This window comes from Taudactylus pleione, unplaced genomic scaffold (genome assembly GCF_031769625.1).
Source record: "Taudactylus pleione unplaced genomic scaffold, aTauple2 ptg000845l, whole genome shotgun sequence".
Lineage (NCBI taxonomy): Eukaryota > Metazoa > Chordata > Amphibia > Anura > Myobatrachidae > Taudactylus > Taudactylus pleione.
The window spans coordinates 2,663,503-2,687,544 of record NW_028285247.1 but is presented as its reverse complement, the minus strand read 5'-3'; the positions used below and the strand labels follow the sequence as shown (position 1 = coordinate 2,687,544).

The window sequence follows — 24,042 nt, the reverse complement described above, 5'->3', positions numbered from 1 at the left end:
ATGGATACGGACATGCCAGACTTTGCGGCTCCTCATGTTGTCCCAGGTAAATCTTTGGATGTTATCAACTATGAAATGTTATTGTGCCAATATGTAGATTCTAATGTGAGGCTTTTCTCTTTTTTCCTAACAGAGACACAGGCGGATGAGTCTGTTCCAGAGGGGAGCCTTGGCCGCTGAATTTCTGCTGGCTCGGCAGGGGAGGAACCAGTACATCCGGCTGAGGACCCTGCAGAAGCCAGTCCAGGGCAATCCCCCTCGCAGGCAGTGTCCCTCCTCACAGAACTCAATTTCAAATCGGATTTCCATACGGAGATTCTGCAGAGGATGGACGCCAGTCTGCTACGGGTGGCTGAGGCCCTGGAGCAAAATGCTGCGACCAACGTGACCATTGGTCAGGCCCTGGCGGAAAATACCAGGGCCAACATCCGCATCGCCAATGTCCTGGAGCAGCTCGTTCGCCAGCACATGGTGGAGCCGACCTCCCTTCCTGCCGGAACATCAGGATCCTCCACCTCTGGCACAACATCAGCCAATCCTCCAAATGTGCCTAGCCCTGTGCCTAGTCCAGAGGCCACAACATCTGCCTCTGGACAGGCCAGCCCGATGACATCCCGGACCCGGTCTGGCGCCCTCCCTCCCCCATCCAAACGGGTGAAAAAACGATGACAGCAATGGTGACTTTTCCCACAATCCTTCTGTGCTTGGCTCATATTCCTTTCTGGTCAAAACTTCCCTCTCCTTTCTTGTGAAATGTTTTAAAAAATTTTTGTATGTTTATGTAAACAGTTATGTTGGGCCAATTTGTTTGATTTTGGGACATATCTTTGGCAAAAAAAGATGATCCCAAATTTTAAATTTTTTTTAATTTTGTTTGAGCAATAAATTGAAACCAAAAATCTGACATTGGATTGTGAAATTATTGTACAAATGGGTTAAATTGAATCCTGGACCAAAAGGCAAAGACTGGGAAAAAAAAAAAAATGGGCTCTTTAAGGAACGTTTAAAAAATCATATAACGAGGCAAATTCAAGAGGCAAAAATAAAATGGTGCGAAAATTAAAACATGATGACATTATTGTTACAATAGGCCCTAACCACCAAATTGAGGGCAAAATAAACCTTCACAAATGTACGCAAATTGATTGTGTCATCCTGACATTAGCAGCTCTGATTTCCACCTGCGTACGGTTTTGTGCTATCCCAAAAAACTGATTTCCAAACACATACCAAGCCGGTTTTCAATCCAACACTAATTGCTTTTCAGCCCTCCCGCGATTAATCGCAACAACATCGAGGAGTCCCGGGACGGAGGAGAAGGCCATCGCCAATGTGGTCGAGTAATCCAGACCCTAAGCTGTGCGAGCATTTTGAAGGGAAAGAGGATCATCCAGTGACGTATGAGTCGGTCCGAACACATTTTACGCTCGCATTTGCTAATGTATGTACGCCCCAAAAACGCCTCGCCACGCCTGCGTTTTTCCATCTCCACCCCCGTCAACACCCAAAAACGCCCTGTTCTGTCAATCACATTTGACAGGTCACTTCCTGTACGCTATTTGACGAACGAGACCAAAAAAGCTCGCAATCTGCCGTCCACACATGCGCAGTGTTACACCGACGCATGCGCGGTTATTCAACATCGGAACGCAACGAGCGTACTGCTGTTTGCGAGTGGCTCTGAATGAGGGCCATAGATTGTAAGCTCTTCTGGGGCAGGGACTGATGTGAATGGCAAAATATTCTCTGTAAAGCGCTGTGGAATATGTATGCGCTATATAAATAACTGTTAATAAATAAAATAAAAATAAATAAATGATTAGCTTGGTGTTGGGAAACCAGTGAAAACTTCCCATCCTCATAGGTCCTTTTTCAGCCACTGGTTAGATGAGGTTAATCTACTTTAAGGCTAGTGAACAACCACAGACGCATAAGGAAATAATTTATTACTATGATATTAGTGATCTTTGTGTGTCTTTTATATACTTAGTTAACTCCATGTTCCGTTCTACTTTTACAGCAGGATTCTATGAATCGCTATGGGGCTCTTACCTCGCAGAACAAGATTCTCAAGGTGAGAAGAGCACAAAACACATTATTTATTAGAAATGCTGCAAGTGTCTGCTCTATAAGCTCCATTTGGAGTTTAATGACTTTCTATCGAGTTCCTTTAAAAGGTGTATTAACCAGTATAGGAAATTGTGCCATTCAAATCTCAATTAACAGCAGAAAAAGTAGAATTTTTTTTTTTTTAAATGTATTTTTTTTTTAAATGTTTTAAACGACTTTAATGTTGTACAGAAATGTTGAAGCCTTTAGGATGTCTGCTTCTCACAATGTACAGACGGTAAATCTAGTAATAAATTGATTGGTTTCCCTGATTTCAGCAATTATTTGTCCTAAGAAAGCCATCGGCACAACTGTCAGTCAATCCATCTTGCTCCTCCATTTTCTGTTGTTGCCATGAGAACTGAATGGGCTAGTCCTGGACTCCTACATATCTGTTAATCTGAAGCTGCATTGCTCAAAGACTTTCTATGTCCATGTGAACAATAAATGCCCCAAACTAGATTTATCTTTTTTTTTTTAAAAAACTTTCTAGCACATTGTTAATGATCAAATAAAATATAAATCAACTGAATCTAATATGGTTGGGATTAAAACTACAATTAAAATGCAAATGTCTACATAGCAATGCTCTGTGGATGTGGTGATTGGACTGATCCCCAGTGTACCTAGCTGTTTGGGCAGAAGTTCATGGATGGGAGTCCTTGACCACCCTGAACAGGGGTTGCTGGAGCAACCGAGATGATCTATTTTTTCTTTTTAATTTGGATGGATCACTTTTTATTTTAGGTCCTTTAAATCCCTACCCAATTTGTGTTCATTTTTTTTTAGACTTTCACCCCATTTTACAACTTTTTAAAGGCAGCTAAGACTTAAGTAAGTAGTAGGCTTAGTGCTGAAACCAGACATCTATCTGAGTCTTTGAAGGTAATTTGCTGATTTGGTTACTGCAGAGAATCACAAGTCATGGTAGGAAGGATACGTTGGGACTAACTGCAAGCAGTAAAAAATGTTTGTCCAAAATGCTCATAAATAGGGCAATGCAATAATCCAGGACGTGACTAGCAGGGTTGCCCACTCGGGTTATCAGTATAATCTTTAAGAAAAGTGGAATTTCTCCATGCAAATTTACAGCTAGTTTTGTAAAATTATTTATGCCAATGTGTATTACAGCACATATACAGTACTTCTAACTTCAAGAATACATGGACCACTAAAACTTATTGGGGAGCGAATGTTCACCAGGCTAATTGGCCTGCTGTAGAGGAACAGAGCTGGGTTATTGAGAATCATCCATTCCAATTTTATGGAGCACACACACGGTCAGATTTGTTTTTGAACGATATCGTTCGAACGATTTTTTTTTTTAAACGATTTCAACAATTTGAACGATTTTTGTAACAATGTAGTCAACGATTTGAACGATTTTTATAAACGATGGACGATTTAAACGATATTGGACAAAACTGACAGAAAAAAAGGGTGGAATTTCAAATGAGAAATATTGGTCCAAAGTTAATGATTGACAGGGAAATGCTGGGTGTGACTAGCATGAGGGAATAAAAAGCTGGGGGCCATTTTAAAGCTTCGCATTTCTTGCTCTGTGGCTAGTTTGGTTCGGTTTATACCAGCTAAACGTCGTTGCATAGCTGATTTGCTCCGCTTTGTTTTTGGCTTGCCTTTTACAAAGTGTGTTTATTGTGCTATAGTGACGTGGATCCCATTCGTCAGCGAATGTTGGTGGCCTACGCAGGAGTCGCAATTTTGTCTGGGAGGGAGAGGGCTGAGAGGAGGAGGAGGCCTCGCTCTTGCTGGACAAAGGAGTGGCTTTTGCGGAGGGATACCATGTCCCATATGCCTTTGCTCATGGAAATCCGTGAGAATAATCCGGATGACTACCGGAATTTCTTGCGGATGGACAACGTCGTCTTTCAGGAGTTGCTGCAGCTTGTGACTCCTGTTATTCAGCAACAGGATACGAATATGAGAAGGGCCATATCGGCTGAGGAGAGGCTGGTGGTTACCTTACGATATTTTGCTACCGGAAGATCCTTGGCTGACCTGAAATTTGGTTCCCTCATTTCACCTCAGACGTTGGGCGTCATCATACCGGAGACGTGCAAGTCCATATACCAAGCCCTCCAGCCCCAGTACTTAAAGGTATTTAAAATTATTATTTTTATTTGCATGTAATGACATACTGTTTTTTTTTTTTTTTTTAACCAACTGACTGGGTAATAAATTTGTAGGGAAAAGGTTGGAATCGGCTCAAAAATATCGGCGATGACGTTATATGTTTGCCGATTTTCAATATCCCCGTATTCCATTTAATTTAATTACATTTAATTAAACTTTTTTGAGCCGATGAAAAGTCAATGTAAAATAGGGGGATACATTTTTGCCAGCCTTTAGCAGGTTATAAAAAATGCAGATTTTGGTGTTTAGGTGTGCAGCCAGGGGTGGTTTCCAAAAATAAGGTGAACAAAATGTGTAGGGGTCAGCCGTATTTTAGAAATCAACCCAAGGCTGCAGGGACTAATAGGCTATGGGGGTAATAGGGGGGCCAAAGAATGTAAAACTTTTGTACTGTACAGTGGGACTACATGTTGCAGAATGTCTGCCCTTTGACATTTGTGGATCTACAAGTGCCAGCAGACATGCAGCACCTGTACCCCCACTATAAAATACATAGTTAAATAAAGACAAAACATGCACACCGTGACAAGTATAACTTTATTTCATACCCCTACCCACTCACACAGAGCCGTAGCTAGACATTTTGGTGCCCTGTGCAAGAAGGAGCATTGGTGCCCCCCCCAAAAAAAATAAAAAAATTCCTTATATGATTTAGGGAGCTTCTAGAGGATAATAGCTAGAATTTAATTGGTTGCTATGGGCAACATCTCCACTTGTAAAAACCCGTACATTAGTAAATATACCCCTTAGCGTCTACAGACACTGCAATCATGCTTTTGCGTCTTCAGATGCCACCAGCGGTCGGACCATTTAAATTTGCCCCAGCCCTATGCAAGGTGCAGATCATCGTCTGAGTATGGCCTCCAATGTGAGCAATTCAGCGTTTCTGTGAGCAACCACTTTCAGCAACACACCTGTGTCACTCCAATAACACGGCCTTACTATGTTACATGTGCGTCTGATTATTCAGCCCCCTGTAACTGCCCAGGATCACCCAAAACATTTCTATTACCCCTCAATATGTGTCTCTATTTCTATTACCCCTCAGTACACACAGCAACTCCAAAATACCCCCCAGTACACACAGTTCCCCCGTATTACCCCCCAGTACAGTGCCCACGTATGGCCCCAGTACACAGTGCCCACGTATTGCCCCAGTACACAGTGCCCCCGTATAGCCCCCAATACACAGTGGCCCTGTATTATCCCCAGTGCCCACGTATTGCCCCAGTACACACAGTGCCTCCATATTACTCCCCAGTATACAGAGTACCCCCTTTTCACCCACAGCACACTGCCACCATTTCACCCCAGTGCACACATCACCCCTTTTTTACCCCCAATACACACAGCAACTCCATATTACCACCCAGTATACATAGTGCCCCCATATTACCCCCCAGTACACACAATGTCCCCAAGTTTCCCCCAATACGCACAGTGCCCTCATGGTACCTTTTTTTTTCTTCTGTAAAAACAACAGTGATTCAGGCGAGGAGCAGGTCATGATATAGAGGAGGGCTGATATGTGCAGCACACTTTGAGCCTGGTGGTAAGTTCAGGCCCGATATGTGTGGTGCCCTGCCCTGTGCATTTGATTTTGTGAGCACCACAGGCTCACACCCATGTGAGTGCCATAGAAGGAGGAGCGGCGCGCGTCCCGCAGTGCTTCAGCTGTATTCATTGTTAGAAGACACACCACCTCCAGTGAGATAGGTAGGGGGCGAGGCCATGCGTTGTAGCTATAGAGACTGCGCTGCGCTAATGCTGTCAGTCACAGTGACCAGAGACTGACATCTCTGGCCCTTGCCTCCACTGCTGCTCATAGAGAGAGCCGTGCCCTAAGCAAGCGCGGCTGTCAGTGTTTGTGTGACAGCAGCTGCTGAGGAGAGAGGAGGCCGGCCCAGCAGCGCAATCCGTCCCTGCCGCAATTTAATATATGTATAGCAGCGGCATCCGGCGTATAGTAATTGTGGTGGGTGGGTGGCTGGTTCCGCCCTCAGACCTACTGCACTCTGTGCGACGGCACTGGCGCACCACCCTAGCTACGGCCCTGCACTCACACACTCATACTTACCTATACCAGCCGGTCTGTTCCCTTCTCTAGTAGAATCCTTAATGATTGCCCCCGCAAGTGAAAGAAAATATACTCACCTATATCCTGGCGCTGGTCTGGGCACCATCCCCATGGGAACGCCTACTGCCTGGGGCCGGACCCACTGACATCACAAGTGATGTCAGTGGGAGTGCTTTTGGCTCTGATAGAGCCAAAAGTACTCCGCCTTTGCGGCAGACGAGACCCTACCGCAAGGGTCTCGTTGCAAGCCCGATGGTCGCGATGGTCTTGACCATCGCGACCATCTTTTTGGCCGCTCGCATAAGCTGTGGGTGGTCACCCACAGCTATGCGAGCGGCCAGGAGCCCGCTCCAATAATAGGTAGGATGGCCCTGATTCAGAGCGAGTGCTCTGGTCACAGCGTCCGGCTCTGAATCAGACCCACTGTTTGTCTACCGCATAAGACATTTACCACATGAGTAACGTCAGATGGGCACTGTCATGTTGGAAATGTCAATTTGCAATATGACAATGTCAATTGTCAATATGCAATGCCCACTGTAATGGTGGCCATTATACAGTGCACCCAGTAGTAATAATGCCCCTCTGTATTAGTGCCCCCAGTAGTAATGCCCCCTGCAGTGGCCCCAGTAGTAAAGGCCCCTGTAGTGATGGCAGTTCTAATGCCCTATTAGTGCCCTATGTAGTACTGCTCCCTGCAGTTACACAGTAGTAATGCCCCTTGAAGTGCCCTCAGTACTTTGGCCCCCTGTAGTGCCCCCAAAAGGAATGCCCCCTGTAGTAACCACCCCTCCCCAGCCGGGCGCGCACACACATCCAAAAAAAAAAAAACATAAAACACACTCCAGACCTGCTGCCGTCCATCCACGGCGTCCGTTCCTCGGCAATATGGAAGTGACATCATGGGTGATGTCACTCCCATAGTGCACTGTGCAACCTAGAAATCGGAGCTCAGGAGTGAGCTCCCTTCTCCGGCTTTTGCTGGCGGCGGCGCGGGGGGCAGGGGGGGATAGAGGAGGAGCCAGGTGCCCGATGGTAACACAATGTCAGTGGGCAGCCGTCAATTTGGTGGAGTGGGTTATCCGTGGGCTAGCCACCCTCTACTGGGGGCCGCCCCTAGGAAGATGCCTAAGCTTGCCTAGTGCAAGCACCGGCCCTGCATGGTTGAAAACTAATAAGTTCTGTCGTCGATATTAGTACACCCTATGCTGTGTCCCCATGAAGTGGCCCCCCTATATGGTTCACCCTATAGTGGCCACAGTATACTGTAATGCCTGTTTTTGCACCTCTCTAATGCATTGACAGTGCCCCTATCACACACATCAAAAATACTGGTCAGAAAAATACCTTAATTCACGCACCTGATACAAACGTAATTTACCCTTCGCCGAGACTCAACTCTTCTATTGCACTACAGTATAAGCCATCACGTCTTTCTTCATTTGCCGTTCCCTTGAGAAAATGGATTGTGGCCCAGCTGGTGGCTGGATGTATGTCATTTTTTTTTTTCATCCTGCGCTCCCTGCAGTTTACACGACGCAAGCAGAGGGCACACCAGCGGCAGGTTGAGACATGGGCCAGTAGTTTTGGTAAACCCATGTGACTGTGGGCCATTGTACAAACATTCCTTTTTATCCCTCCCTCCCCATTAAACCGGCCTTGCTAAGTTGTTTTTTTAGGATGTATTATTTTGGACACCAAGTTTGATTTTATGTAAGGATGGCATTTCAACAGTTTCACATTGTCTTTTCACAAACACCCCAATTACCTGTCACCTTTATTGTTGTTTCACTCTGTCTCTGAAAACACAGCGTAATAAATTGACCCTTGTAAATACTGTTATTTTATGATCATCAAATTACGAATTAAATGTGCTGAAACATATTTTATGTTTTTAATTTCAGTTCCCTGCTACAGTTGCCGATTGGCAGAACATTGCTGCGGAATTTGAAAGGAGATGGGATTTTCCAAATTGCGGTGGTGCCATTGATGGCAAGCACATCTGGATTACCCAACCCAGTAATACTGGCTCCTTATACTTTAATTACAAGGGCTACTTCAGTATCGTCCTAATGGCAATAGTTTCTGCCAAATATGAACTTATCTTCATTGATGTAGGAAAGAATGGTCGAGCCTCCGATGGTGGATCATTTAAAAACACAACATTTTATGAAAGGATGGAGAAGAACATGTTACAACTACCTACTGCTAATGATTGTTCACATGGGTTATCATTTGTATTTGTGGGTGATGAGGCATTTGCTTTGCACAAACATGTCCTTAAGCCATTTGCCCGAAGAACATTGACACCAGAAAGGCGAATTTTCAACTATCGTCTATCCAGAGCCAGGTGAACAGTGGAGAACGCCTTTGGGATTTTGAGTAATCGTTTTAGAGTTTTCCACACGGCTGTAAATCTGCGTGTGGATAAGATAAATTGGGTGGTTCTGTCAGCATGTGTCTTACATAACCTTTTGCTTCGTAAAACCCAAGGACAACCCAGTTTGACAACAGGAGTTTCCACTGAACCGGCACTTCCAAACTGGTCCTCTGTCAATCCTCCCTTGCTTCTCCAAGGTGTCACAGCAGGGGCCAAACAAATCGGGGACCGATACGTCTCTTATTTTAATGGTGAAGGTGCCGTTCCCTGGCAGGCAGACCGTGCTTAAAATGTTTGGAAAAAATTACCTGACATACAATTTGTATTTACCAGGAAAAGTAAATTGATCCCTTCTTTGTTATATGTTTTCCTGTGTTGGCTTTTTTAAGTTTTCTCTTTACTTTTTTGTTCTTGTACATTACAAAATTATACAGACTTGGGAGTAACGCCAAAGCTTCAGAGACCCAAACTCCTGGCCTCTAGGTCCAAAGCATTACCACCCTAAATCACTTAGGGTAAGCCAGGGATTTTGGGGGAGTGGGGAACCCCTCAAAGAAGTTTACCCCCCTCCCCAGCACCCCCAGCTTACGCTGAAGCCTGGCGCTATTCTCCCTATCCCTTTCAGTGTTGTGTATGGGTGTAATGTGTTGGGCAAATTATCTTAATTTTTTGAATCTTACAGTTGAACTACAATTGCCAGCATGCCTGTCATTATGCTCTTGTGGAACTACAAGTGCTAGCAGCTATGTGGCACCTGTCAGTTCACTGTAAAATAAATAGTTAAATAAGTTTGGATTTCCCCCCTACTGCAAATATACGCAATTATTAAAATATCTAGGGCCCTTTTTCACAAAGCCAGCCCCCCAGGGGCAATTTGGGTATTTTGTAAAATATGTCCAAAAACATTGTTTTTAATAATCTACAAATGTTCGGAATCAGGGTGGAAAACGTGTTTATTAAAACCATACTCCTGGCCGCTCGTTAACTTGTGGGTGACCACCCACAGCTTTAGCAAGCGTCCAGGATGATTGAACATCGACCCACTTGTAGGCGTTCTGCGCGTGCAAGGGGGTCTAAATTGGGCCCACTGTCTAGTCACAGATTTAAAACAATATTTATAAATTGCAAATACTAAAGACATTAATTGTTTTGCTTAATAATATTTAATTAAAATAAGTTTTTAAATAAAGAGACGAATTTTGAATTTTAAATTAAATATAATTTTTTATTTTTATTATATAAAAAAAAAAATCGCCCAGGAATACTGGACAGGATATTCTTGGTAGTGCCAAGCCAATGAGTGCCTTGAAAATAAAGGATACTCAGATCGGGGCTACAAGGCTTCATCAGCTGCTGCAGAAGTATTGCATGGGCCAAAAAACAAATGCAATCCAAACTGGGTAAAGCAGAAGATCAAAAAATATTCCGAACAATGTCAGCGGACGTCAACACAAAATATGGAATGCCAAACATTCCAAAGGAAGGGCAATGATAAGGTGAAGAGAGTCCAACATTATGGTCTTATGAGCAAGTGTCCAACATCCAGACGAAAGAGAAGGAGAAATCGGGCTGAAAAAAAATTAACAAACATGCCATAAAAAAAAGTGTCTACAAAAATTAGGTATCCAAAAAATCCTCATGGGCAAGAGTGGCCAATGCACTCCCAGCAGCAGAGTGAAGGGCAATTGAGGACGGCCCAGGAAGGTTTGACGGTGACGGAGGGGATCCCGACGCAGAACGGGGAGACATTTGTGGAAGAGGAATTAGGGAATCGGCGCATGGAGGTGACTGGTACTTATTTCCGTGGGAAGACTTTGCTGGGGTATGTATGGGCTTATCGTCGTGGTTTCATCCACCTCATCTGTCATACCACGATAAATAAGCCCATATATAAGCCGCCAGCAAAGAAATTGGGTTTGGGGCTTCATTTTCCTCAACTCATTGCCCATGTTGATACCGAAAACTGTTAAGTCATCCGAATTTGTCTGAAGAACTTCCTCAGCACGTGTTAAAAATCTTTCAGCCCGATCAGGTCTGGAACTTGAGGCTTGCGCCCCCTTGGCTGCCAACCTCCGCCTCTTTGCCGCTGGCTGGGGCTGCGGTGTTGTTGGTGGCGCCTCCACAATGCTTGCCTCAAGTTACGTTAGCTCACTGGTTGGAGGCTCAGGATCCACTTCCTCCATAGGACGAAGCTAGGAAAGAAAATATGAATTAATTTCAAATTATTATTAAAGAAACAAAAAACAAAAATTAAAAAAATTAAATCAAAATAATTTATAAAATAAAAAAAAAAAACACCTACATAGCATTGGAAAACTATATTTACAAGGTTCTAGGATATTTTAAAAAACTATATAGTCCATGAACTTACAGAATCCTGAGTCTCCGCTACTTCAATAGGAGGAGTCACCTCCACGGCCGCCTCCAGTGAGCTAACTGACTGTGTCTCCGCCTCTTTCGTCAGGACGGAGGACAGGATGTCGTAATACCATAATGTTGGTTTCTTCACCTCATCTGCCCCAGCTCCCGAACGTTTGGCATTCTCATAGTTTGTGTGCTCCCGCATAAAGGTTGTTCGGAAATTATTGATCTTCTGCTTTACCCAGTCAATGGTTAAATTTTTGTTCAGGGCCTTGCAATACTCCTGCAGTTTCACATAGGCCTTGTGTTTCAAGCCCCGATCTGAGTATTCTTTCAATTGCATATTCCACAGACATTGGCTTGGTAGATTTCAAGAAATCCTGTCCAGTATTCCTTGTTACCAGGCATGTCTGAAATACAAAGATTCAAAGAGACATTCAAAAAAAACAGGTATATCAATTATCTTAACATTAAAAAAAAAAAAGCCTTTAAAATAAAAAAAAATTGCGTCATAGGATATAGTATTTTTGATGGGCCGAGATCCATTTATGCGCTAGCACGTGCTGTGCCTCTACCCGTGATACCTGTGAGGGCTTCTGTCACATAACCAACATGCCAGGTTTTGCAGCAGCATGGCAGGTCCTATATGACATGCCAGGTTTTCCCATAACATCACAGATGATAAAATAACAACATGCCAGGTTTTGCAGCAGCATGGCAGGTCCTATATGACATGCCAGGTTTTCCCATAACATCGCAGATGATAAAATAACAACATGCCAGGTTTTGCAGCAGCACGGCAGGTCCTATATGACATGCCAGGTTTTCCCATAACATCGCAGATGATAAAATAACAACATGCCAGGTTTTGCTGCAGCATGGCAGGTCCTATATGACATGCCAGGTTTTCCCATAACATCGCAGATGATAAAATAACATGCCAGGTTTTGCAGCAGTGGCAACGCTGATGCCCCGCTGAATACATTGTCCACAACTGGTGTCTCCTCCATGTCCCCCATCACCCCGCCCAGCCCTCGCTGCTGATGGCCTGCTGCTCATATAAAAAACAATGTCCCCGCTGGTGTGTCCAACATTTCCCCCCCCCCCCTCCACCCCCCCCGCACTGCCCCCGCTGCTGATGGCCCGCAGCTCATATCCCAAACAATGTCCCCGCTGGTGTGTCCAACATTTCCCCCCCCCCGCACTGCCCCCGCTACTGATGGCCCGCAGCTCATATCCCAAACAATGTCCCTGCTTGTGTGTCCTCCATTCCAGCCCCCACTCCCCCCCCTGCACTGCCCCCGCTACTGATGGCCCGCAGCTCATATCCCAAACAATGTCCCCGCTTGTGTGTCCTCCATTCCAGCCCCCCCTCCCCCCTCACACTGCCTCCGCTGCTGATGGCCCGCAGGTCATATGGAAAACCATGTCCCCGCGTGTGTCCTCCATTCCAGCTCCCCCCCCCCAGCACTGCCCCCGCTGCTGATGGCCCGCTGGTATCATTATTAAACCCCCATGCTGCTGGCCCCCACTGCTTTCAAAAAAATACACTTACCTTATTTTGAGTGTCTTGGGCGTCTTCAGCTGCACCACCGGCTTGCACTGCTGGCTCTGCGTCGCGCTGATCACAAAATGGAACCTTGGGGAGTGGCCACCAATGAAAAAATCGTTCAAATTGTTCAAAACAAGCAACAGTGAACGATTTGAACAATATCTGAAGAAAAAGTACGATATCTGACAAATCTGACTGCAAACATGTCAGATCTCAGATATCGTTCTCTGACAAACGTGAACGCGCATCGTTCATCGTCCATCGTTCATGTATGTATACATGAACGATTTTTTCATCAGATTTGAACGATTGGAACTATTTTTAAAATAGTTATCGTTCAAATATGATGAAAAATCTGACCGTGTGTATGCACCATTACAGTTACTTACAGTAAATTAGTTTTAAAGTGGTTTGTTTTTGCTACTCTGAAGCTCAAAATTTGAGATTAATTCTCTAACACTGTCACAGATAGGGTCTTTTGTGAATCCGGACAAAGGTCTAGACGTGATAGGGACTCTGTGGATTCTGTAGTAAACGTCGCTGGGTGGATATAACTTCTGCTCATGTGTGAGACTGGGTACTGAAACTAGTACGGAGTGTTGGTGGAGGCCGGACCAGAGGTGAAAAGTCTAACCCATCGGCGGTATTTGCCAGGGACCCCCGCAAGGAGATATAGACTTTGTGGCGTACGACTGGCAGGTCACGGCCCTCTGGCTGGGTCACTCAGGACTAGCACTGGAACTAGAGAAATAGATCGGAGCTGTGGATATCGGTAGGAACGAATGGTCTATGGTTATTGAGGAGTTGTAGTTTTAAAAAGAACCGATGAGTTGTAGTTATCTGTGAGAACCGATGCACCAATGAGCTGTAGTTGTTGGTAAGAATTGATGAGCTGTGGTTATCTGCTGGGACCAATGGACTGTGAACATCAGCTGGAACTTGATAGACTGTGGGTATCTGCAGTGCCGATGGAGCCAGAGGTGCTAGGTGAAAGAAGCGCAGGAATCACTCTGAGGAATAACACAGAAGCGCTCTCCTCGCGCAGCAAGGGCTGTGAATACAGTGGCACTGGCAACTTGAGACTTCTCGGGCTGTTCCTTTTATCCCCACTGACCAGCGGGGATTGGATGCAGCAATCAGCTGACACCGTGACAGCTCTGGATTGGCAGTGTTCCGATCAGCTGATCCTTTGAAAGTTGGCGGCACCCTGTCTCCTATGGAAATGGTGCACACTGGACCCCAGGCTTAACCGCCGACCTGCGAGAGGCCGTGCGCCTGTCAAAGAGACACAATCTAAGTGCACGGAGTGGTGAGTAGCGGAGGCCTCTCTTGCTCCGACGGCGGTTTGTGACACACTAGATAGAGCAGGATATTTGAGCTAAATTTAAGCAAGGCAACAGATTTGGCCATGTTTGATTTTGGATAGCTTACTGTATATATTCTATTTTACCGTTATTTGCAAGCTGAAATTGCAAAGTCAAGTCAAATGATTGGTAAAAGACCATTGGCTTACAGTCATCTACACAATACAGATTATATCTGGTACGGGATTTGTTTTCATATTTTGTTATTAAAGGTATTAGAATTGTATGTAACACCTTTTAACTGGAGCAAATAAAATGACAGATGCATAAAAAGGGACCATGAGAAGTTTGTAATGATATTGAACACAAGCATTTCATCACAAAATGGTGAGGTGCAATCTGTAATGAGACCTAAGATTGGGTAACCCCTACACTATACATAGGAAGCATGATCTCTAAAGCTAAAGAGACCATTATTATGCCGCCCAGGCATGGCCAACATCACCGTACACATGAAAACAAAAGGTGAATCATGTCATCCCCTGAAAAAGGGCCGCCTATGAAGGATTAAGTTGAACGCATCATTCTTCAATCATTCAGTAAAACTCTTGTTACATATCAAGTTCCATACCAAATACTGCTCTGAAATACAGTGTGTATTTGTGTTTTAAGAGTTTGAGAGAGTGTGTCACTAAAGCTTTCCCAGATTGTAAATAAGCCCTGAGTACATGACTTGAGGGCTGACTCTTAGAGGTTTTTTTTAGTTGCTATAATTACCAAAAAATGAATGTTAGAATTTCCCCTGCACCTCCATGCAATAAATGTATGAGTCTGGCCATTTTGAAATTCAGGATTGATCAAGTAAAATAAGGAATGAGGCCAATTAAGACCCCATTGTTGGAGAGTGTACTGCCATACTGACATTGAGTGGGTTATGAGGAATCTCAGCAGGAAGTTACTGCTTATGAGTATGTAAGAAAGAAAGTAAATGATGGTTTGGCTGGAATGATTGCTCAATATGTGTAAGCCATCTGGTGCATCCAATACGGATTATACAGAAATATGCCCGCGTGATTATAATGTCTTATATTGAGTAAATTGGTGCCACTGTATGCAATTACTCTGCTGTGACTTCGGTATATACAGGAATAATTACATTGCATTGCAAAAAAAAATAGTTAAGGAATGGGTCAAGTCTTCATCTGTTGGGATCAACAGAATTTGCAACATTTGCAAATAGAACTTGTAATGCTTCTAATTAGACAGTTCTCCCAGTGTCTCTGTAGTGAGGTGTTTAATAGTTGTATAAACTATGATTTTTATTGTAAATGACACCCATGTAATGAAGGGATTTGTTAGTCAAGCATCAACATAAATGATACTCCATGAAGGTTTAATTGTGGGAGAACTTGCTTAATTTTTAGTAATTTTTAAATCCCAAAAAGTTCAAAACAATTTGAGCTAACCTACAGCCACCAGCTCTGTATCTACTGTTTGTCCCCATCGATGAACCTCAAAAGGGTAGGTCCAAACAGTGCTGTTACCTTCTTGCACAAGTGTTGAATGTCCAGAGCATAACTTGACCATTGCAGACTGCATTCCAGGCAGGATAGAGATACTACAGTGTGGAGGCATGTCTTGGAATCGGAAAGCACAGCTGTATTTGGTGTTTAATTATCTTGCATTGTCAACAACCAATGCACATGACCAGATGGAAACAGTCATTGCAGTCCACAGTTTGTTTCCATTTTTACAGATGTTGCTAGGAAGTATCTGATATTGGGATATCTTCCAAAGGTCTGCAGCAGCCATGTATAAGTCTTCCAACTGCTGATTTAAAGGCGCATACACACTAGACAATAATTTTTGCTCTATTTGCCCAATTTCAACGCAACGGAACCACAAATTGTGTAAAATGGACACTCACTATCACGGTGCCGATGCGTGTACCCGCAGATTGTACATCGCATCATATGATCTTGACTACAGCAAGCAAGATCTGCCAATCTCATTAACAAGATTCAGGTCGTTGGTCAGATCGTTTGTCAGATTGGACAGTTTATGCAGGATATCGTTTGTCTGGGAGTGCAGGGGAGTTACCGGGTAGTTCAAGGGAAGACATTGCATCTTTTGCAAGTCATCAAGTGTGTACGCACCTTAAGACTGAAGTCCTCTTTAAGACCAGAGTTGTCATATGTGTGTGTGTGTGTGTGTGTGTGTGTGTGTGTGTGTGTGTGTGTGTGTGTGTGTGTGTGTGTGTGCGTGTGTTTTTAGCCTTCTTGAATGGAGTTATCTTTTTAACATTACAATACATACATTAAACTCCTTTTTTGAGTAAAAAAAAATTTCCTGAAAATACTGTAAAATTAATACCCCTTACACTGCTGTGATAACCCGGGTTATTGCTGGGTCTACCTGTGTCGCAGCTCAGTGTAACAGGGTTCCTGAAAAATAACCCGGGTTAAGTGACCCGGCAATCCAACCCAGGTAGCTACCAGGGTCGGACCCAGGATGGACCCGGGTAATGGTGCAGTGTAAACAGCGCAATCTAGGTTCTCCGACCTGGGTCATACCTAAAATGAGCTGATTGGTGGTTGTGGAGCAGTCACCTCCCACTTTTTATGACCTCACAAGTTTAGCAGGGCAGAACCAGGTTCAATGTGAACGGGGCTGACCTAAGAATAACCCAGATCGATGGTGCTGTGTGAACTGTGTCTGACCTAGGTTAGAACCATGTCTGAAAACCCAGGTCGGACTGGCTGTTTTGTGGAAAAGAGGGTATAATTTGATGCATTTCAAATAAATTACAATGGCCGTGTAAGTGCTGTGGCTTTTATACCTTTTAAGAAAAATAAAAAATAAATGTGTGTGCGTGTGTATATATATATGTATATATATATACTGTGTATGTATATATACTGTAAATGTTATCCATTTTATGGAATTAAATGGTACTAGGAAGTGTCTATTCCCTTAACACAACTTTTATGAAAAGAGAAGAGTCCATTTTCTAAAACATCTACTGCAATATTTGCAAGTAACATTATGCTGTTGCCTTTATAGTCACAGAAATTGTAATTTTTTTTGTTCCACAGACTCTTGCAAATTACAAATCTAGCAGTCAAGTGGGTTATGGAATGTAACTTTGTATAGAAAAGGCCTTTCTAAAAGATCTCTTGGATGTTTGGGTTATGCGTGATTGCATGTCTGTTTTCTCTGAAGTGACTATTGCTCTTCTTTTGTGCAAAGCGTTGTAATTAGATCTGTTTGAAGTATTTCCTTTCCCTCTCCTGCACACTGGAATTTTGTCACTTTGCCACTTTTAGAGCACTGAGGGCTACACTTGTGGTTATGATTGCAGAAAGTACTGGAAATGTGGAGTTTTATGGAACAGTTCTGCCCAATCCCCACTGATACACATTAGAATATCATCACTCTGCCCCTACCATTCCTGTTCTCAATACATTGTGTAGCATCACTCCTCACAATGGGGCAATGCAATTAAATGCGACTGTCTCGTTTTTGTGGTTGCAGAAAGTTGTTAATATTTCACATTGTACAATTCAGTTAATGTGAGAAATAGAAAAGCCTGATTTGATTTGATTCCGGCGAGTGTGTCCATTTATTTTTAAGCGCCCATTTTAAGTAAATGGGCAGACGGTATGCAATCGGGAAGCCGACTGCCTAAATACCGGCAGCCGGCTTCCCGACTGTCATATCCCGGCAAGGGTGAAATGCCGGGCGTCTAGATGTAGACGCCCACATTTCCCCGACGCCAGGAGACCGGCGCCCGGCATCCCGATCGTAGTGATGCTGGGCGCCGCAAGCGGACAGCCGCGGCGGGGGAGGGTTAGGTTTAGGGCTCCCGGGGGGGACTTGGGGTTAGGCACCCGCCCGGGAGGGTTAGGGTTAAGCTAGGGGGAGGGAGGGTTAGGGTTAGGCACCCCCGGGGGGGGGGCTTAGGGTTAGGCACCCCCCCGGGGGACTTAGGTTTAGGCAGCGGGGGAGGGGGTGGTTAGGGTTAGGCACTTAGAGGGGGGATTAGGGTTAGGCACTTGGGGGGGAAGTTAGGGTTAGGCACCCCTAAGGAGGGTTAGGGTTAGAGGGGTTAGGTTAGTAGATACTCACCTATTAACGATCGGGATTTCCAGCGCTGTCGGGCTTCCGCTGCTTCGAACTCTGCTGATGTCGGGCTGCCGCTGACGGGAATCGAACCGCCGGCCATGCGGTTGGCGGTATTTCATACCCATTCCGGGCAGACTTGCCGTAATCACCGATACCTGCAATTTGCAGGCTATTAGATTGCCTCCCCCTACCTTATCCATTTTTATGTGCTTGTCTATATTTGTAAGAGAATTTATATGTTTAATTACAGTAGTAAAGGCAACTGCAAAAAAAATTTTTTTAAGAAACTGTGAGATCATTTCAGATGAAAATTTACTAAACTTTTATTCAAAACTCCTACAGGCTTTTAACGGCAATAATCAGACTATATAATCATTTCCGCACAGTTAGGTAGGATGTTCAGTTTATCACTCTTCAATTTATCACTTTCCAGAGCTTAGTACATCTCCTCCTTTATCTGATACTTAAACTGTTTTTGTATCTCTATCTGCAACTCTGGTTATTCTAGCAGCTATCTCAGCACTATGCATGCATTCTTTCTGCAAATTACTTTTTTTTGGTAATTGCCCCTGTCCCTAATGCCTACTTTTTGATGTATCACCTTCTAAATTATGCAGATTGAGTTAAAATTGTAATTTAAAGTGGATTTACAGTGTTCAGTAGTGGCTCTCATCTACCTGTGCATCCTTCTATTGTACATTTTGTATGTACTTTACAACACTATGGGGTCTATGTACTAAGCCTTGTATGGAGATAAAAGGGACAGATATAAAGTACTAGCCAACCAGCTCCTAACTGTCATTTTTCAAACAGTCTGTGACATGGCGGTTAGGAGCTGATTGATACTTTATCTCCATCCAAGGCTTAGTAAATAGACCCCTAAAAGTCATCTGTCTCCTGCACAGTTTGCTGTTTATGGTTCTTCTTAAACAGATGTTTCCTATATTTCCTCTGTCTTTGTACTAAGCATTACTTTGTGCAGATTGGCTGCTTGTTGTGGTACTTTATCAATAATGTATATATAATATAACATTGCAGTAATGATATAATACCAATATCTTTAAATACAAAATGACTATAAACATTTTTGATTTGGTGCAATTACTCTATACAGTTATCAACCGTAGCCATAACAGACTTTTTTACACCAAATTGCCATAGACATAAACAATTTATGGAAGGTATTTTCGCAGGTCCATTGTGTATTGCCAAGTGTAAGACTGTACAGTGAACCATGCAGAGGTGGATGCTAGAGGTAGAACATTTGTTGCAAAGGTGGACAGTATTAGTCATTCCTAATTGAATCACCCTCTATGACTGTAAGAGAAGGTTCTCGATGATCCTGTATGTGTACATAACCTTGTCACAGTGCAACAGCTATTATTTACCATTTTCTTTCTGGTTATAGTAGTTGCTATATAGCATGCCTATAGATAAACAATGTCTTGCATTTAGACTAATTTAATGGTTAGCCATAGAATGGCTATTGGGGGTGGGGGTGGTGTTCTATGGTTAAGGAGGGGCTTTCCAAGGTCAGGGTTCCTTCAGCAAGGTTTGTGATGTTTGTGTAAAAGCTGCTTTCGAGCTTGGACATTTCCTTTATTTCTTTTGTATAGAACATGTGTGTGCACTTCTTTGTTTTTTTTCTTAACACTGGTCTTTCATCATCTAGAACCAGAATGATGAGATTAGGAAGCAGTTGTCTGACCTACAAGTCGAGCAGAGTAATTTACAGCTGGAACATCGCAAAACCATAGAGATGCACAACCAGAGATTGTCCCAACTACACAGAGAAAAGGAGACTGAGCTGTTTGGCCTGCAAGGTGATTGTTTATCCATAATTACTGGAAATGTATTTGGAATCTTCAGACAACACTTAGAAGCCGATTAAATGAAACGCTATGTGCAGAAAGGGACATTGCATCCAACAACATCACATGTTTTTCCTTGTATCCCACAGAAATGCGCTGGAAAACTTGCTATGTTGATATGTAATAGGCATATATGTGTGCAGCCGAACACTGCATTTGATTGGATCGGGCCCTTATACTTTAATCAATGTCCACATGGTAACCTGATAGGAATGAAAACGTGTTGGCTGGATGTCCCAGGAGGCAAATTGCGGAAGAAACCATGTAAAGCCTCAGACCTGATAAAACTCAGTTTATCTAAATGTTAATTCAACTTTCCAATAATAATTTAGTTGATTGCTAAACCAGATTGGTTCCTTACTTTACCAGGGGTGATCGGGACTAAAGATATATTTTTTCCATTTTTATTAACATATTTCACTATTTAATTCATGAAAAAATCAAATTAAAAACTAGAACAACACGATTGGAAAAGTGATCAGTCCCCTAATTTAAAACCTTTTGCTGCCATTACAGCAATCAGTCCATTTGGATATGGCTATTATATGGTTATGGGAAATTGTGTGTGTGTGTAACATGGCTCACTTGAGCAGGCATTGTGTTGGTGTGAAAGGGTTAATCAAAACTACCTGGTCTGTCTAAAAATGATTAAACTCCCAGAAAAGTATATATTACACTTGCTTTGGACTCTTCTTCCACTACTAAGATTTAGGGGCCTATTTACTAAGCCCTGGATAAATATAAAGTGAATGGAGATAAAGTACCAGCCAATCAGCTCCTAACTGCCATGTCACAAGTTGTGTTTGAAAATGGCAGTTAGGAGCTGATTAGCTGGCACCTTATCTCCATTCACTTTATCTCCTTCCAAAGCTTAGTAAATAGACCACATGGTTCCAAAGCAGACACTTTTGCACAAGTCCTCAGTTACTCCTTGATCTATCTCAAAATACATTCTCAACTTAAATGAATCAAAGTTGCTGTAGGCACACCATTATTTGCCTTAAATGTAACATTTATAACAAACCAAACTGACCCAGTAACATGTATTTATTTTAGAACACAAGGACAAAATGTTATTAAATTAAAGTCACAATACAGTGTATGTAATGTTTAAAGAAGTTATGTAGAGAAGCTAATCGGCTTTGTTCCAACATACTTTTTAGTCAGCATTTTTATAAAATGAGAGGTCTCCATTATAATATCTTGATTCATTTATTTTTCTGGGACATTATAGAAATCCAGCAAATATGAATAGATGCACAGATGATAAATATGAAACATTGTTATGAAATATAAATGACTTTACAAAGTGCATATACAGAGTTCAAATGCCTTATTAATATGTTTTTGTATTTGCAAACAATTTCACTGTTACCTATCCAGCTGTTATATTTGATTTAGCTCATTCCCCTGTTTATGAATATATGTAGTGGTTCTCATGAATATGGATTATAAAATGATTTGCTGTGATGTATATTAGTTTTGTATATGAAAACACTGCACTTCATAGCTAGTATCTAGTATAACTTTAGAGAGGTTAAATCTTATTGCCTCTCTGGAGCTGGGCCGTAAACCTAGATAACATGCTCATCTTCTCTTTAGATCTTGTAGCATGCCATATCTCTCTGCAATATAAAATGCCTAACTATGTGAAAGACACTAAGCAGACTGCTAGAGGAGAGACCAGCATAGGCAGACTGCTTGTCACGGCCAGGGTTTCTCGGCATGGTGGTCAGCGGGTATTACCTGTGAGGTCACTATGGCGGGGGGTGTCTGGCAGTGGCGCTGGTGTTTGGCGAGGGGCTTTGGCTGCGCGTGGTTCTGTGCGGTCACATTGTCATTGAGGGCTGATAAGGCCTGGCGGTGTTTCCGTTTGGCATGGGCGCCGCCATCTTGCCTTCTGACCACGTGATTCAACTGCCCAATCCTGGTGAGTCATGTGTTCCCTCCAGCCAGTCATAACGCGGCACAGGGTATTTAGGAAGCTCCAGAGCCTTCCTTCATTGCCAGTGCAACGTGTATCTCAGCCTAGCTGAGAGGGAGTTCTCTGTGCTCACCTCTTGTTACCTGTGTAAACGCTACCTGCCAGCCTGCTTGTCAACTCCTAAGACCTGCTGGACTACCCTGCATCCTCCACTACCTTTTTCCCTGCCTGAGTGCCTGAGCCTGCTGACACCCTGCACCTTGCCTCCATTTCACTCCCAGCTGGACTCATCACCTCTGCCTGTATTTATTTCACTCCCAGCTGGACTCATTACCTCTGCCTGTATTTATTTCACTCCCAGCTGGACTCATTACCTCTGCCTGTATTTATTTCACTCCCAGCTGGACTCATCACCACTGCCTGTATTTATTTCAGCTCACTAACCTGCCTACCGGACTGTTCTTATCTGCCACTTTCTGGACATTCCCCCATTATCCTCACTACAGTAATCAAGTGCACTTTAGTGCTAAATCTGGACTTTTTGCTTTTGCCATTCCCATGTCTTCTAAGCCACTCATTAAAAATTCTACCTTTTTATTTAAATCTGCTTTTGTGTTTGCTCCTGTCACCACCCCGGGCCCACAACTAAACCAGAACATTACACTGCTAGAGGAGAGACCAGCATAGGCTGACTGCTAGAGGAGAGACCAGCATAGGCAGACTGCTAGAGGTCTTCATCCTGCTAATACAGAGCTAGTACTGAGCAGGAGGAGAGACCTGCATAGGCAGACTGCTAGAGGAGAGACCAGCATAGGCAGACTGCTAGAGGAGAGACCGGCATAGGCAGACTGCTAGAGAGACCGGCATAGACAGACTGCCAGAGGAGAGACTGGCATAGGCAGACTGCCAGAGGAGAGACTGGCATAGGCAGACTGCTAGAGGTCTTCATCCTGCTAATACAGAGCTAGTACTGAGCAGGAGGAGAGACCAGCATAGGCAGACTGCTAGAGAAGAGACCAGCATAGGCAGACTGCTAGAGGAGAGACCAGCATAGGCAGACTGCTAGAGGAGAGACTGGCATAGGCAGACTGCTGGAGAGACCGGCATAGGCAGACTGCCAGAGGAGAGACTGGCATAGGCAGACTGCCAGAGGAGAGACTGGCATAGGCAGACTGCTAGAGGTCTTCATCCTGCTAATACAGAGCTAGTACTGAGCAGGAGGAGAGACCGGCATAGGCAGACTGCTAGAGAGACCGGCATAGACAGACTGTCAGAGGAGAGACTGGCATAGGCAGACTGCCAGAGGAGAGACTGGCATAGGCAGACTGCCAGAGGAGAGATCGGCATAGGCAGACTGCCAGAGGAGAGACCGGCATAGGTCTCTCCTCTAGACTGCTAGAGGAGAGACTGGCATAGGCTGACTGCTAGAGAACAGACTAGTACAAAATAAGTTACTTGTCCGTAGTAGTAGTGGTATTTCTGTTGAGAGTGAACATTTTGTAAATTCAGGTTTTATTTCCTTAACCCCTGATTCTGAAACAATTATGACCAACCGTGTTTCTTGTCTTAAAGTATCTAAGAACCATTGGTTTGCTGAACATTGCATGTGTTTAACTGTTTCTGTTTTCTTATGTACAGCTATGCTAGGGCTTTCTCATGGCATCAGTCTTTTGTATTTGCAGATACCATTTCAAAATTACGAGAGGAGAACAAGCTTCTCAGGAAAGCCTACCAAGATGTCCACTCACAGCTTCTCGGAGCACAGGTAAATAACGACCAAGGTGAAACTCACCTCCTCTATGCTTTTTTTTCAGTGGTGATCCTTTTTAGACCTTCCAAAGAGGGATAGTGGAGGTGTAGCTCACAGCAACCAATCAGATTATACCTATTTTTTATCTAGTACAGCCTATAAATGATAGAGTCTGGATGCTATGGGCAACACCTCCACGCCTTTTTCTTCAGAAGGTTTCATAAATCTCCACATTAGGGGTAGAACTTCCCACATGGGTCCATCAAAGTTCTTTTTTCTATGAAAGGGGTTTTTAAACTTGTAGACGGGATTTCCAAGGGTTTTTTTGTTTTTTATTTTGTTTTTTACAACTGTTTACAAACTTGTATGTACACACTTAAACATCACTATAGAGACAATGTATTTGTACCCAAAAATAATCAAAACACTTATTTG

At 43.5% G+C, this 24,042-nt stretch overlaps 1 protein-coding gene across 1 annotated transcript in view; it reads left to right on the top strand.

Moving 5' to 3' along the window:
• LOC148474401 (uncharacterized) overlaps nucleotides 1-24,042 on the top strand; it is a 237,928-nt gene that overhangs the window by 112,262 nt on the left and 101,624 nt on the right. Inside the window, exons 4-6 of the mRNA XM_088458633.1 lie at nucleotides 2,021-2,074; nucleotides 19,735-19,885; nucleotides 23,540-23,622. Of these exons, the coding sequence (XP_088314759.1) occupies nucleotides 2,021-2,074; nucleotides 19,735-19,885; nucleotides 23,540-23,622 (288 nt within the window). The remainder of the gene's footprint in view (nucleotides 1-2,020; nucleotides 2,075-19,734; nucleotides 19,886-23,539; nucleotides 23,623-24,042) is intronic.